Source organism: Malaya genurostris, chromosome 2, assembly GCF_030247185.1.
Source record: "Malaya genurostris strain Urasoe2022 chromosome 2, Malgen_1.1, whole genome shotgun sequence".
In the NCBI taxonomy this organism is placed as follows: Eukaryota; Metazoa; Arthropoda; class Insecta; order Diptera; family Culicidae; genus Malaya; species Malaya genurostris.
The window spans coordinates 264,821,434-264,838,347 of NC_080571.1; the positions used below are offsets into that span (position 1 = coordinate 264,821,434).

Sequence of the window (16,914 nt, forward strand, 5' to 3'; positions counted from 1 at the left end):
AAATTTAACTACTCGACACCAAACAACCACTCAAGTGTCAGATTTTAACCAAAAGTTAAAATTAACCGTGAAATCGACGACACGACCAGGCACTCCGAAGAAAAATCTGAACAAAAAGTGTTCGTGAGTGATTTACCGCCAGTTACCATAAATATAGCGACCCCTCGATAATCATGAAAATAAACTTCTTGAGCAACACTGTTTAAGTTGCTATGAACTAGTTACCAAGGAGCGCTATAATAAATAAACAAATCATTTGAGAAAGTTGTGAAACGTTTATATAAATTTAAATTTTGTTTCAACGTTCTTTTTAGATTTACACCGACCACAATAGTACAATAACTAGATCTGGTACTAGAAGTAGTGTTGCGACAGAGATTCGTCATCCTATATCATCCACAACTACCCATTAGCTCAATCTTCAGTGTAGTCATCTAACTCATCCATGATGATGGTCTTTCTTTTTAGAAATAACCAGTCGAGTTTCCTGAACACATCACTTTTGCTTAACATACTGTCAACCAACCCGGAAGTTAGTACCAGTCTTCACGAAATGAAAATGAGACGTCATTGTTAAATTGTATCCGACACTCTTTACATTCGACTACTTCGACAAGTTCCAGCAGCCTTACGGTAGACCGTAGTTACAATCTGGTTTCTGTTTGAGACACAAATAATTAAATTATTTGAAGGAGACCTGTTTGCACTGTTGGCTTTCGATGTTCACTTCAAAACCTATAATTTCGATCAGATCTAATATATTGAGAAATTTGATTCCCGTGCTGTTCAAGTTTCTTTCATATTCATCAAAGTATACACGCACTTTGCGAAGAACTCAAATCACTAGAAAATAACAAATATGCTTTCAATACCAAATTCTGATGATAGGACTGATAAAAAGTTTCGCAATGACGGATTGAATGACTGCAAAACTTAACACCATTTAAAAACTCATTTACATAGCAGATAGTCATTATAGATCTAAGTATGGTTACGTTGAACTATTTAACAAACATCCATGAATATTGAATTGTCTGGAAGTCATTTTTAATATGTTCGAGCACCAGCAAGCCTTAACGAAGACCTCTATCCGATTAAAATAAATAATAACTCCACTCGAGGCAGTTTGTTTTGTTTACATTTCCCAAGTCTCCAATATGCAGTAACCAAGGTTATGGTAACTGTTATTTAAAATCAATAATCTATCAACTTGTGTTGCCAGTTTCAATAATTTTTTAGGCATTTTCGTTTTGACATTACCAGTTACTGAGGGGTAGTTAAATTTGCGATACAGTTTCGATAGACGAGTGGCAGGTCGTGTCGTCGGTGAAATGGTTCACAGTCTAAGTAGTAGCTTCATTTTTACAAACAAATATTGTTATAAACAACGTATAAACCACCATGGTAATATTTCTAACTCGAAAAAAAAATTCAGCAGAAGACGATCAGTCCAAAAAAAAATCCGTTACTATGCACAGTAAAGATGAACAAGGAGCTGAAAGAAAATATACGACCGAAAAAGACGATTCATCCTTTTGGTTTTAAAGTGAAGTTTTTAAGTGTCGTCCCCCTCGGTTATTTTCTGGCTACGTGTATTCAGCAGATATCTTGTGGTACTCGAGCAATAATGTCAAAATGTCAAAAGCATCGCCTCACACGCCACCTTGTGGTCGATCCTCTCTACCGTATACGGTGTATAGTGTTTTATCATTTACATCGCAAAAACACGAGCAGTGGTGTGGCGTGTTTTTGTATTTTCTTTCGATACAATCCTTTTATTTCGTAAAATAATTGTGATTTTAGTTTTTTAACAAATAATTACTGCTTCTCCCTACTAACCAGTGATGAACTAGTAGTGATTTAAACTTGAAAACATGAACGAACACGAACAATCTTCTTTGAATATCACCGATAATAAGGTCAGTGTGAATATGTTTCCGTAAAAGGCAATCGTGGCAAAGCTCCACCATCCATTCAGTTGTGCTGTTGAAAGTATTGCTTGTCAAAAAAGAAAATTTCGTGGCATCGATCGGTTAGCATCAATAGATTTTGCTGAAGTTTTTCTAAAATATAGCACATCTGAGTGTTTAAAGGTTTAGCAAAAAGTGCTAGGTATTTGTTGTAAAGCAAAAGTACTAGGTATTTGTTGCGAACAACTTTAAAAAACAAGTATAAAAGGTCTAAAAACGCTGCTGTCATTTGAATCTGGTAGACAATATGTCATATACTTAAAATAAGACAAAAAACCATAACTTGCTAAAAGTGAAACTACGCATTTTAAATTGAACTTGACAATTCATTGCATTACCGAAGGAAGCTGAAGGTGAAGAAGATCTTATGGTCAAAAAAAATGGCAGAGTACGAATGACGTTGAAGCGCTTGCGGATCTACGGAAAATTAAATTCAGGCAAAAAGTTTTAGGACCTGCTTAAAATTTTCCGAATAGAAAAGTGTCGATAAATATTAGTTTTTCTGATTTTTATATAAAGGGTGATTTTTTAAGAGCTTGAGAACTTTTTTAAACAATAAAACGCATAAAATTTGCAAAATCTCATCGGTTCTTTATTTTAAACGTTAGATTGGTACATGACATTTACTTTTTGAAGATAATTTCATTTAAATGTTGACCGCGGCTGCGTCTTAGGTGGTCCATTCGGAAAATCCGCTTTTTTATCGACAAATTTTGTTCAGCGATGAGGCTCATTTCTGGTTGAATGGCTACGTAAATAAGCAAAATTGCCGCATTTGGAGTGAAGAGCAACCAGAAGCCGTTCAAGAACTGCCCATGCATCCCGAAAAATGCACTGTTTGGTGTGGTTTGTACGCTGGTGGAATCATTGGACCGTATTTTTTCAAAGATGCTGTTGGACGCAACGTTACAGTGAATGGCGATCGCTATCGTTCGATGCTAACAAACTTTTTGTTGCCAAAAATGGAAGAACTGAACTTGGTTGACATGTGGTTTCAACAAGATGGCGCTACATGCCACACAGCTCGCGATTCTATGGCCATTTTGAGGGAAAACTTCGGAGAACAATTCATCTCAAGAAATGGACCGGTAAGTTGGCCACCAAGATCATGCGATTTGACGCCTTTAGACTATTTTTTGTGGGGCTACGTCAAGTCTAAAGTCTACAGAAATAAGCCAGTAACTATTCCAGCTTTGGAAGACAACATTTCCGAAGAAATTCGGGCTATTCCGGCCGAAATGCTCGAAAAAGTTGCCCAAAATTGGACTTTCCGAATGGACCACCTAAGACGCAGCCGCGGTCAACATTTAAATGAAATTATCTTCAAAAAGTAAATGTCATATACCAATCTAACGTTTAAAATAAAGAACCGAAGAGATTTTGCAAATTTTATGCGTTTTATTGTTCAAAAAAGTTCTCAAGCTCTTAAAAAATCACCCTTTATAAGTGATTAGTCGCGGAGATTACTGCAGCGCAAAATAGAAATTGTCCGGACAAAAATCTGAACATCGCATTTTCCACGTGTAAAAGCGATTCTCCATATGCGTGTAAGGCTTTTGTAAGCAAAACAAGGAATTCCATTAAAACAAGCTGGCAAAAAGTAAACCGAGCAGGAGCTACGGTGCATGTTTTTGTAGAACGAAAATATAGGCTTAAAATACGCGATCAAATGGAAAATAAAACAATGAACAAGACATCACAAATCCAGACAAGGAAACAATACCAAAAAACGGTAGCAAACCTAAATACTAAGAAAAAAATCATGCAAACTAATCAAACAGGAGACAGTACGGCAACAACGAAGAAAAATACTGCTAAAGAAACTCCGCTAAGCTGGACGGATGATACCGTCTATCTAGAGCCCGTCAATTTAGAACAACCAACGCAGCAACATCCTATAGATGTTGGAAAATGCCTCAACACAAAAAATATAAAATTCCTAGAAATACAACGAATTGGGAAATTTCGTTATAAAGTTAAGTTTGAGACGGTGCAAGAAGCGTGCAAGTTAATAACAACACCTCTGCAGGAATACAACCTGAAATGCTTCGTACCAATAAATTTAAAACAAACCATCGGCATAATCAAAGGCGTTCCACTGAAATATGAAGACGCGGAGATAATGGAACACCTGAAATCGGAAATACAAATCACAAAAGTAGAAAGATTGCAAAAAATGGACAAAGAACGGAAATTAACAAAAACAAAAAATGTAAAACTGACGTTCAACGGTAAAAAGATGGCAGAAAACGTAGCGATGTATGGTTGCAGATTCCGAGTAGAACTCTATTTATTCCCGATCAAGCAATGTCAAAACTGCTGGGGCTACGGACACAAAACAAGCAATTGCAAACGAACGAAAAAATGCAACTCATGTGGAGAGAGCCACGATACAAACGAACAGAAACAATGTCACATAAAATGCATTAATTGTCAAGGGAATCACACAGCTAATAGTACAGAGTGCCCAGAAAAACGAAAACAAAGACAGATAACAAATAAAATGCAGCAAGACAAACTCACATACTACGAGGCCAAAAATTGCTTCCGTCAAAACAGATTTCAATTACTCGAAAATTACGAGGAAGAATTTCCCAAACTGGACGATGAGGTAAGATCAGAAGCTGGGTCCAGATACACCGAAACGAGAAACCATGGGAAACACAAACAAGAACAACGAAGAACGTATAGAAGAGAAAAAAGAGATGGAAAAGATCTTAATGAAGGAGAACAAGGAAAGAACGAACACAAAACAAATAAGACGACAGCAACAGAAAATCACAAATATAACGATATTGAAAACATGAGGAGAGAAATAAGGACTTTTTGGAAAAATGTAAGCTTAATCGGAAAACTTAAGCAATTGCAAGAAGCTATCAAAGAAGAAATATACAACAATCAAACAGAAATTAGCTATGAAGAAATAATAATTAAAACCAGTACTGCGCTTGGAGATATAATCACAGAAATGATAAACTATATGGCTACAAACGAAGAAAAAATTTTTATAACAGAAGAAGAGAACAACAATTATAATGACGAACCAGAAAATTAGAATTCTACAGCACAATATTCAGTCAATAAGACCAGTAGAAACGAGGGAAGAGCTCCTCCTGTTTCTACATAGAGAAAAAATCACAGTAGCCAGCATTCAAGAAACATGGATCAAACCAAAAGAAAAATACACAATAAAAGGATACAAATTCTTGATGAAATGCAGAGAAGAGGGCTTTGGAGGAGTAGGCCTACTTATCGAAGAAAACATAACTTATGAAGAAGTCAAGATAGATAATTTAAACCCACTGGAAACGATAGCTATAAAAACAAAAAACTTAGAACACAATTTCACTATCCTGTCAGTATATGTGCCCCCAGACAGAAGACACACAAAGCAAACAGTGGAAAAAATTAAAACGTTATTCAAGGAAATGGAAAACACAAGAGGAGAAATCATACTCACAGGTGACTTTAACGCCAGGCACCCCTTGTGGGACGAGTTCTCGCGTTCCTGTGAAAGAGGAAAAACGATAGCAAATGAACTAGAAAACTCAAAATTAATCCTACTGAACGATGGTCACCCGACAACAATCCCGCGAATAAACAGTGCACCTACAGCAATCGATTTATCCTTCGCGACCAGGAGACTCGCCTCGAAAATTGAATGGAAGGTAAAGGAAGAAGAATTCGGTAGCGTGCACATGTGCATCGTAATGGAAATTCAAACAAAAACAACAATTCTCGAAAGGAAAACGGAAAAGGTGAATACTAAAAAAGCGATCGACGGACTAAACAGCATACAGCCACAATTTCTATATAACCCAGAAGAAATGCAGGAAGTATTCGAAGAAAAAATTAAAGAAGCTAGTTATATAATTGCGAATAAAAAAACAAATTTCTTAAAAAAATGGTGGAACGATGAGATACAACAACTACACAATGCGAAACGAGAAAAACTAAAATACTTCAACAAACACAAATCACTTAAAGCACAGATAGAGCTACAGAAAACCAGAGCATTATTTAAAAGGACAGTAAGAAGAGAAAAACGAAACTACGAAAGAGATCTTAAGGAAAAAATAAATGAACAAACACCTCCCACGCAATTATGGAGTATTATACGAGGAGTAAACGCAGCTTTAGATGGAAAACAACGTGGAGCGGACCACCACCCGATTCAAAACGTAGCAGAAAAGTTCATCGAAAAATATTACCAACAAAAATCAAAAGAATTGTATTTCAACCCATCCAAAACCCAGTCAGCCAACGACGGCGAACAGGATATAATAAATTTCGAAGAATTCTGGAAAATATTGAAAAATAAAAAAGATCATTCGTCCCCCGGAATAGATAACATTTCGTACAAAATCCTAAAAAACTTGAGACTGGACATTTTAGGCGAAGTATGCAGCCAACTGAACAAAGTATGGATAACCAAACAAATACCAAAAAAGTGGAGAACAAGTAAACTGATTCTAATACAAAAACCAAACAAAAACCCGGACGACATAGACTCGAAGAGAGGTATCGTACTAATGAATGCATTTCTAAAAATAATCAACACATGGGTGAAGGAGCGTTTGTACAATTATGCCGAAGAACAAAACCTCTTGCCGGAACTATCGTTCGGATTTAGAAAGCACTATTCAGCAATAAGCAACGTCAATTATATTGTAAATACTGTTAAGGAAGCTAAAGCAAACAAGCAATCGTGCGTAGCCATTTTCCTGGACATAAACAAAGCATTCGACGAGGTAGACGGCCAAAAGCTAATAGACGCACTCCAAGACATGAAAATCCCAGAAGACACGAGAAGGTGGATATTCGAGTACTTAAAAGAAAGGAAAATAGTGATAAAGGCATCAGAAACACCAGTGCAAGTGGTCACAAACAAAGGAATTCCTCAAGGATGCCCGCTATCGCCACTCCTTTTCAATCTGTTCACGGCAGACCTACACCACATAAAAGAAGCAGGAGTGATACTGATGCAATACGCAGACGATTTCACGGTGTTGGTAACCGGAGAAGGATTCGAGGTTATAGGAAGAGCGAACCGATTCCTGGAAAAACTTACTAACAAAATGAACAACAAAGGCCTGCATATCAACCCAGCAAAATGTGCCGCGATAAACTTTAGCCGTCTCCCAGATGAAAGAATAGAGCTGAAAATAAAAGGGGAAAAAATTGAACTACAGAATATACATAAACACCTAGGTTACACAATCGACAGAAATCTATCCCACAGAAGGCACATTGAAAGGATCAGAACTAACGCAGAAAAAAACATAAACATGCTAAAACTGATAGCATGCAAAACAAGCCCCTCCGACCCCGAAACATTGATAAAAATTGGGAACGCTATGGTCAGATCCAAACTCGAATATGGAGCACAAATCTACGGAACAGCAGCGCAATCCCACAAAAGGAAACTAGAAACCGCACTAAACGCATACACAAGAATTGCCATGAGATACATCAAAAGCACCCCAGTGAACGTCATGTTAGCGGACAGCGGACTCACACTAGAGATGGTCGGGTATCGGGTATTTTACCCGAAACCCGACCCGTACCCGTACCCGACGGGTTTTTGGTCGGGTACGGGTAAAAATTTTTATTTTCGATCGGGTACGGGTCGGGTACGGGTAAAAAAAATTTACTGCTTACTCGGGTACGGGTCGGGTCGGGTAAAAAAATTTACTACTCACTCGGGTACGGGTCGGGTACGGGTAAATTTTTTTTTCTGATCGATTACCCGAGCATTTGTACTTCACATAAATATGTTTACACGTTGACGAGAATTTTTTATTGCAAAACAGTTGTTCCGAAAAATAAACAATTTGATTCAAGGGGTTTTGACATTCGCGCCTAGAACCAGACCTGAAAACTGGCATCTTTTTCCAGAAAAAAACATTTCTTTTCTTCATTAAAAAAAAACGATCAATCATAGTTACGTGAAAAGTTATGTGAATATTTTCCACCCTACTTTTTTATAACATATTTAATAAGATACACTGCCTTAGCTCTAAGATGTTGCGGTCAGACCCTACTTTCCACGTAGGTTTTAATGGACTCCCATTTTTTTTTTGTTACAATTATAGAGGCTTTAACATTAATGTCATTCACCTCTTCGGGCCAGAAAAACTTTCTGACCCTATGTGCGGGGTTGGGAATCGAACCCAGGCGGGCTCCCATTTTAAAGCTGTTTAATGCACAATCCAGTAAAAATTATTTGATTAATATATAAAATGTAGTGTAGTACTCATATCACATTCAGATACCAGAAAACTGTTATTTTAAATATTGGTTGGAGATTTTCAAAATTTACATATAAATCATTAGGATTCTAACCATAAAAACATGAACATTTATTTCAGAAAATCTGCATAGAAGTTCTTCTTATTCTTCACTTCTGGGTGGTGTCACCTCACTTGAAATGACACCGATTGATGGCACAGCAAGTTGAGCTATATTGCCAGTTCGATGTCAACATTTCATAAGGGCACATAAACCAATGAGAGTTTCTCTTTGTTTACTTTCTCTTTTGTGAATATCTCCTTAATTTTCACGTGTACCTACAAAGTACCTACAAATGTTCAAACTACTAACACTTGAAGGACTCACAGTTCACCATTTTCAAAATTGAATTTTTCACACCGGGAATACACGTGAATTATTCGATGTTTGGTCAATTCACGTAAACGAACCGATGATACTCTATCAATTTTAGGGGATGTTCGTGATTTTTCAAGTGATTCTAATGTGAATTTTTATTTGTGTGTCAAGATATTGAGCACGCTTACTTGTGGTTCTAAAGAATTGGATCAAAAGTCGCACTGTTTCGTAAAAACCATACCTACCAAAAATTGAATAGAATGGGTATTACGACATTTTGTATAAATATGCTTCTCGAAAAATTTGAGTAGATATTACTCCCTTTTGTTGACATTTGTAAATGAGTATAAAGTACCAAAGACATTGGAAATCTATTCATGCTTCACAGTGTATTTATATCACAAACGAATTTCCAGACATGACAGTCACGATCTTTTTTTGGCGCACATCTACGGTCCTCCGTGAAACTGGCACCAATGGTGATAAATTGGTTGCACTGCTGAGTTCCCATCATCGCATTCATAATGCCAATGTCAAACCGTGAGAACCCTTTCGATACGTTAGCTCATTTGTATATATTGAGATTTCATGGCACACTTTGGTCGAAATGATAACAATGCAATTAATCTCGCGCTCCACCAAGCGGTGAGTGCGGTCATTTCAGAAGACCGGGAACGGACCAGATTTTTATTTAATACTAGCTGAATTACCCGGCGTTGCTCGGAAATTTTTCGTGAAGGGAAGACCGAAAAAACTTCTCGAAGTTGTCCTGCTTAGTGAAATACTCTTGTAGTGAAACATAACTTAGACGGAACCCCGATCGAACAATACTCCGTTCATGTTCAAATTGCGAATGATCAGTGCCCCATCTCAGATCTCTCAATAATCATAAATTTCATTTCTCGACAAACCTCATTTAGTTGCTAGAAATTTGTCAGTGAACGTACTACAGATCTCCTTCATGATTACCCTGAGTAGTGTAGTAAGTATCTATGCTTTTCAAAAAATATCGATTCCCACCTTTGGTACATGTGCCAAACTTGATGGCGATTCGTTTAGTTGTTTTGTAGTTATGCTGAGACTTGAATACACTCACGTTCATAAACAGACAAAGACTATTTTCCCTTAGTTCTTTGAATTCCCCGCAAAATGGAACCAGAACTTTTAAAATTATTTAAAGAAAAATACGACCTTGAAATTCTTGCCACTCTCTTGTTTTATAAAAAATGGGAGAATAAAATTTATTTTCAAAAACCCTCCTTCTAGTCTAAATGTCGATTCTCTAAGTTGCGCAAAAAGTATCTATGGTCTTCAAAAAGTATCGATTCTCGTCAAATTAAATAAATTTTTTCATGACCCCTGTTAAGGATAGTTGCTACGCTCTCCCCCTTAAAAATACCCTTACAACTATCTCTGAAGAGCAAAAAGCACCTATGCCAAGTGTGATAGCAATCCGTTAAGTAGTGTCGGAGCTATGCCGTTACATCCCCCTTTTTAAATGCACTTGCTACATCCACTCCCCATATCTATCATATCTAAGGTATTGAAAATGTTTGCATGATCTTCAAAAGTTATCGATTCTTGTCAAATTTTTGAATTTTTTTTCATGCCTCCTCCTGTTAATGATAATTGCTACGCTTCCTCCCCTATAATAATACCTTTATGACTATTTCTGAAGAGCAAGAAATAACTGTACCAAATTTTATAGCAATTCGTGCAATAGTTCCGGAATTATGCCGTTACAAACATTACACTCCTTTTTTAGAGGCACTTACTACAGCCTCTCTCCACAGAATATCCTTATAATCTTATCTAAGTTGTGCAAAAGTGTCTTCAAAAAGTACCGATTTTTGTCAAATTAGATAATATTTTAATGACCACCTTTGTTAAGGACACTTCCCACGCTCCCTTCCCCCATGGAAATATTTTTATGACCATCTCTGAAGAGCAAGAAGTACATGTACCAGGTTTGATAGCAATCCGTTAAATAGTTTTGAAGTTATGCCATTACAAACATTACACCCTTCTTTTAAAGGCACTTGCTGCATCCATCCCTCATTAAATTATATCTACGGTATTCAAAATGTTTCTAAGATCTTCAAAAAATATCGGTTTTCATCAAGTTACATGAATTTTTTCATGACCCCTCCTTTGTTATGACACTTGCTACGCTCCATCTCCCCATAAAAATACGCTTATGACCATCTCTGAAGAGCAAGAAGTACATGTGCCAAGTTTGATAGCAATCCGTTCAGTAATTCCAGAGTTATGTCATTACAAACATTACACCCCCCTTTTTAAAGGCACTTACTACATCCACCCCCCATATAATCATATCTAATACATGCAAAATGTTTCTATGGTCTTAAAAAAGTATCTATTCTCGTCAAATTAGTCAATTTTTTTCATGACCTCCCCCTGTTAAGAACACTTAATACGCTCCCTCCCCCATTAAAATATCCTTATGACCATCTCAGAAGAGCAAGAAGTATCTGTGCCACGTTTGGTGGCAATCCGTTCAGTAGTTTCGGAATTATGCCGTTTTAAACACTACACCCCCCTATTTAAAGACACTTGCTACATCCACCCCCATATAGTCATATCTAAGGTATGCAAAATGTTTCTACGGTCTTCAAAACGTATCGACTCTTGTCAAGTTATATGAATTTTTTCATGACCCCCCCTTGGTAATGACACGTGCTACGCTCCCTCCCATATAAATATACTCCCTAAACCATCTCTGAAATACAAGAAGTACCTGTGCCAAGTTTGGTGGCAATCCGTTCAGTAGTTCCGAAGTTATCGCGTTACAAACATACAAACTTACATCCATTTTTATATATATAGATTTGTAAGCACATACATGTCTTTATTATTTGTCTTTGTTTATATGTTTAAATGTAAACAAGCATTTTAATGTATTTTACTGACAAACTAGAGCCTGATACGCTCTATCTAGCTCGCTATCTAAAACACTTTATTTTTTCCATCCTGAATTTTGGTAAACTTTTTACTACTCATTCGGGTCGGGTACGGGTACAGGTAATTTTTAATCGGGTACGGGTCGGGTACGGGTAAAATTTTCTATTTTTTATCGGGTACGGGTCGGGTACGGGTAATTTTTTTTTATTATTGATCGGGTACGGGTCGGGTACGGGTAATTTTTTAAATTTTTAATCGGGTACGGGTCGGGTACGGGTAATTTTTTTTGCTGATCACTCGGGTACGGGTCGGGTTCGGGTATAAGAATTTCTATACCCGACCATCTCTAACTCACACCAATGGCCGAAAGAGCTGAATGGCTCACCCTAAAAGAAATCATCAAATTACAACACAGCAAAAACCCAAACAGGAAATTCCTGGAACACGCCATAAGTAATAAGAAAGATAACGGCACATACATCACACAACTTGCGATAGAGCATGAAGACATTTTAAAGCAACTAGAAAACCGAACGGATGGGCAAACAGAAATAATCAGAGCATGGAAAAACAACATAATATTGGACACGATACCAGAAATTAACAGCAAAAAGACTAACGTCAACGCACCAACGTGGCGACAAGCAGTAGCAGAGGTAATGAACACACGATACGCAAACAGCAAAAAGATATACACAGACGCAGCAAAAAACAAAGTAGGCACAGCAATAGCCGCCCTAGATACAAATACCGGAAAACACGTTGCAATGAAAATTAACCCAAACATAAGCATTTCAAACGCGGAACTTATAGCAATTAGAACAGCAATGGAAATCAGTCAAATGAATGACTACGCAGAAACAGTCATAGTAACGGACTCAAGAAGCGCATGTCAAATGCTGAAGAATAAAGAACACATAAAAACAAACCACATTATAACGGAAATAAATAAACAAATTAATCAAGCGGTAGAAAGGAACAACAAAATAAGAATCCAATGGGTGCCAAGTCACATGGGTTTAAAATGGAACGAAGCAGTTGATAAATTAGCGGTGGAAGCAACAAAAGAGTTACAGCATAATTTTGAAACACTAACAATAGAAGATACAATAATCTTGGCAAAACGAGTAAACCGCGAAAAATGGAAAAATAAATATAAAGAAATCTCAGCAACCAAAGGAAAACAACACTTCGAATTCATGAAAGAACCGGGAGAGAAAATCTGGAGCAAAAACATGAAACTCACTACCCAAGAGAAGATAATTTTAAACAGAGTACGCTCGAACCACTGTATGACAAAGGATAGACAAGGCAGCTGGGGATGGATAACAGACACCTCCTGCGACACATGTCAAAAAGAGGAAAACCTAGAACACATCCTATATTGGTGCGCCAAATGGACCACAATAAGATCAAAATACAAGGCACTCGAAATACAAAAACCTCTAAAAGAAATATTCAAAAGCGAAAACGAAACTGAAATAAAAAGCATCGCAAGATTTCTGATTGAAACGAAAGTAGAAATCTAGACGACCAAACAAAAATAAACACCCGAATAACAAGACAAAATCAAAACACAAGAAGGACGAGATGGACCAACCATGGTCTTAGTCCACAATGAAACGTACAAAAAAAAAAAAAAAAAAAAAAAAAAAAAAAAAAAAGCTCCACCATCTGTTATCGCTTAAATCTGTTTTGAAGTATTTAAATGTTTTCATTTTCATTGCGACAGGCAAAAGATCACGAAGAATTTCTTAATCGAATTAAGAAGACTCTGTACTACGGCACGTCAACTGTACAATGTACGAAAATCAGTCGTCCGCTGGCCGATTATGCGGCAGATATCTTCTCCGAATCGCATCGCGGTCATTCGCTCAGTCGGCTCAATTTTGTCACCGTAGGAAATCTGACCGTCACTCCTTGCTCACTCATCTTAGCAATGATCTATCTGGACCGTTTGAATACTATCGATCCGGCATATGCAAGACGGATTACGCCTTCGGAACTATTCATAGTGTCAATGGTAGGTGCAAAAAAATCTTGGTGTGTAATCAGTAGAACTTAAATGTCCCATTTGGATGTGGATATTAACGAAATTAGCAGTTTTTGAAGGAAATTGTTTTTCGTGTGATGTGCACTATTCGATTTAACGAATCAATGATTCTAGTATCGTGAGGGAAGGATATGAGTTCAAAGAAACGAAGCTTCAGCATCGATTTTTAATAGTATTTTCTATTTGATAGCTCTAAAAGTCAGAAGACCAACGAACTGATGCTGTTATATCTCAAACTTCATTAGAATGAACCTGTTTGTTCTTTACACAAGCTTACGAAGCTTGTGATAAATAACATTTTACATTATTTAATGGATAGGAAACTTTATGTATTTCGCGTATGGATCGCATCCTTAAATTCTCTTTTCATTGCAATATCTTATAAAGTAGCAGATTAGAATGAGAGTTTTATTGTCTATTTTCAGATGGTGTCAACAAAGTTTTATTGCGGGTACGATGAGGATATCTATCTAAGCGCATGGGCTGAATCCGGATGCATGTCGATAGATCACATGAAAGCATTGGAGTTAGAATTTCTCGATGCAATAGTACGTGCATGAATATATTTTTGGCATCAAGATAATCCACGTAATCCATGTAATTTTTTTTTTAGGAATGGAACGTTTACGTATCAAATCATGATTTTTTCGAGAAACTAAAAACCGTTGAGAAAGTTTTGGCAAATCGACAGGGAATAGCTCGAGGTTGGCTAACTTACACCGAACTGATCAACCTCCTTCCTGCATTGACGTTGGCTAAACAGATTCTCAATTATAGTACGGTGATTGCTTTGAGCTATACCGCCAGTGTGATGACTATTGCCGGGGCCTTTTTCTTAGCTAGTAATATTAATGTACCTGGTAATGTACTTTTTCGAGTAAATTCCACACAGACGGCGACAGTTTTAGAGGGAATGACAACAACTGGAGTTGCATCCGAACCGTCCACGCTGGGACAGAACTGCTCTGCACAAATTCAGTCAACAAACTCGACAATAGGATCGTGTCTTACTCTAGAAGACTGTGAATGCTCATTGCAGATGGCAATGGAAAATGCCCAGTTCTTAGGACATTCTTATGCCAATAACAATGCAAAATTTGACTCTCATCATCACAAGGCTTATTTTACTCCACTACCAATAGTTTGGTTTGCTCAACCGACTGCTAAATATGGATTTACGGTCAATTGGAAACACTATAGATTTATGTTTCCATCAGCTGTTGGCAACGACGATGAAGATGATGAATCGCATAACCGCAACTGCACTACTGAAGAACAGTTTTCTGCGTTGTGTATCGGGGAAATATCGCAAAGGAATACAATGCAAAATGATCAGCAATCGGAAAATCGAGCTTATACCAACTACAAACGAACATATGAAATGTTTAGTTCTTTGCTGAAGTTTCTATGAAATATCTATTCTTCTACAACTGGATATAATTTGGATGTGTTTTCCCAATTCGTGGGCTATGTTCATTTCTATTTTTCATTATCTTTCACTACAACTTTTCAAAAGAAATATTGAATTTTTAGTATTGCTTTGCGTCTTGTAGAATCAGATAATGAAAATGAGTCGTAGTCTAATTTTCGTTACTAATTGAATTAACATAATGAAAAGCCTTCTACTAACCTCCTTTAACATCCCAGTGATATCAATCTAACGTTTTTTATAAGAACGGCAAAAAAAAATCATTGGTCAACGGCCCTTTTCAACGATGAATTTTCGGTTATAATCAATTCTCAACTAACCCCGGAACATCAAGAATTTTTCTTCGAAGTGGATGTTGGCAAATGGTCAATTGGCCGTTATCTTAAAACATGCGTCAATCTGCTCAGATCTGTATCATACGTCATTAAAATTGACAGGCTGAAGATTCCACGGAAAGTGCAAAATCATATTCCAGTTTATTATAGTTGAGTTAGTGCAGTTTGATTTTTCGTGACTATATTCATTGTAACTAATACATTATTTGAAACGCAAGAATAAAATATTTATACGAAGCATAATGTCGCTTTTTATCGTAGCAAGTTTCGGTTGAAATCAGAAGGTAAAACAACCGATCCGAAGCAAAATTATGAATCATCCTAATTCTGATCAAAGCGATCGAGTACTGCTGGTTTGATTAGAATTCGTTGTGAATAAATCACGATTGTGTTGGTATTCTCACCTCACTTCGATCCTTTTGTTTTTATGAATCGTTCTGAAGTTCAACGTTTTTGCCTTTCCATCATTGAGAACCGACTTTTGAACCGAGGCTCGAAGGGTCAATAATTAACTCAGTTCGTCGAAATATCTGTCTGTGTATGCATATGCGTTTGTATAGATATGACAAACAATGCCATTTTTCTATTTCACTGAGTTGGTAGCATTGAATTGAACTTAGATTCAAATAAAAAATCTTACGGTCCCTTATAGAATTCTTGAACTTTATCCTCATCCGATTTCGGTTGTGAAATAACAGAGTAATAGGGTAACGGATGTAATTTGGCCAATCAATATTTTGGTTCGTCGTGCATATTCCTGGATGTAATACACAAACTTCAAACCTCGGATGCGAAAATACAATTTCACCGATCAAGCTAAAATGTTGCGTAGTTTTTAGGACCCAAAAGGAACACGAAAATTTTGGTGGCGTTGAAATCTTAATCATCCTAACCAAACCAAACCTGCAATAGATCGCCAGTAGTTGCACTTCGTGATTGACCAAATGAGTAGAAATGTACAATGAACCAAAAACATGCAGCTTGGGAGAAGCAAATCATTTTCAATCAATCAATAACGACGCCGGTTACGACCAAAGACTGTGCTACTGAGGAAAAGAAAGGATTGTTAGTCCGATACTCGTTTCTAGAGACCTCGGGTGCCACTGTATCTCCACGAGCATCACGGGATAGGAGATGTGTTAGTATGGAGGGAAAGAGATCCGGATATGTTTCGGTAAACAATATGATCTCAACAAAACCTGATTTGCAATACTCAGGAAATATATAATAAGGCATTATAAGTAAAAAAAAAATAACTATCTCTAAGGAACGATCTCACCAGTATCTTTTTCTCCTATTCGCATTGCTGTTAACAACGCGAGGTGAAACACGACTTCTGAAAAAATAAAATAAAATTACACTCGCGGATGGGTTTGCTGCAAATTTTAGATTTTCAGCATGAATAACACGATTCGCTTGTAAATTTTTACCCATTCCATAGAAATCTGATAACACCGACAATGATATGCAGACGTTCTTCGATCGGTTATTATCGTTGAATTTTGGAGCGGTAAATCCTCAGATTCCGCCGCATGAGCATTTTTAGTTTTGCGAATCAACATTATTCAATAAATACCACTCTCACTACTAAACACA

At 37.0% G+C, this 16,914-nt stretch overlaps 1 protein-coding gene across 2 annotated transcripts; it reads left to right on the forward strand.

Moving 5' to 3' along the window:
• Positions 1-1,672: 1,672 nt before the first annotated feature.
• Positions 1,673-15,574, forward strand: LOC131429841 (protein CNPPD1). Of its 2 annotated transcripts, none has more exons than XM_058594241.1 (4): positions 1,673-1,919; positions 13,203-13,524; positions 13,980-14,102; positions 14,168-15,574. In XM_058594241.1, exons 2-4 carry the CDS (start codon positions 13,210-13,212, stop codon positions 14,963-14,965), a joined length of 1,236 nt encoding a protein of 411 aa, XP_058450224.1. In that variant the 5' UTR covers positions 1,673-1,919; positions 13,203-13,209; the 3' UTR covers positions 14,966-15,574. The 2 variants fall into 2 exon arrangements, with proteins under 2 accessions (XP_058450224.1, XP_058450223.1); XM_058594240.1 differs by having other exon boundaries at positions 1,674-1,919; positions 13,234-13,524; positions 14,168-15,573.
• The last annotated feature ends 1,340 nt before the right edge of the window (positions 15,575-16,914 follow it).

What these genes read in the sequence shown, in the direction of transcription:
- LOC131429841 (XM_058594240.1), top strand. Translation starts at nt 1,875, where the DNA reads ATGAACGAACACGAACAATCTTCTTTGAATATCACCGATAATAAG. An exon ending in AACTATTCATAGTGTCAATG is followed by an intron (nt 13,525 to 13,979) that starts GTAGGTGCAAAA and finishes GTCTATTTTCAG; the next exon opens with ATGGTGTCAACAAAGTTTTA. An exon ending in TAGAATTTCTCGATGCAATA is followed by an intron (nt 14,103 to 14,167) that starts GTACGTGCATGA and finishes TTTTTTTTTTAG; the next exon opens with GAATGGAACGTTTACGTATC.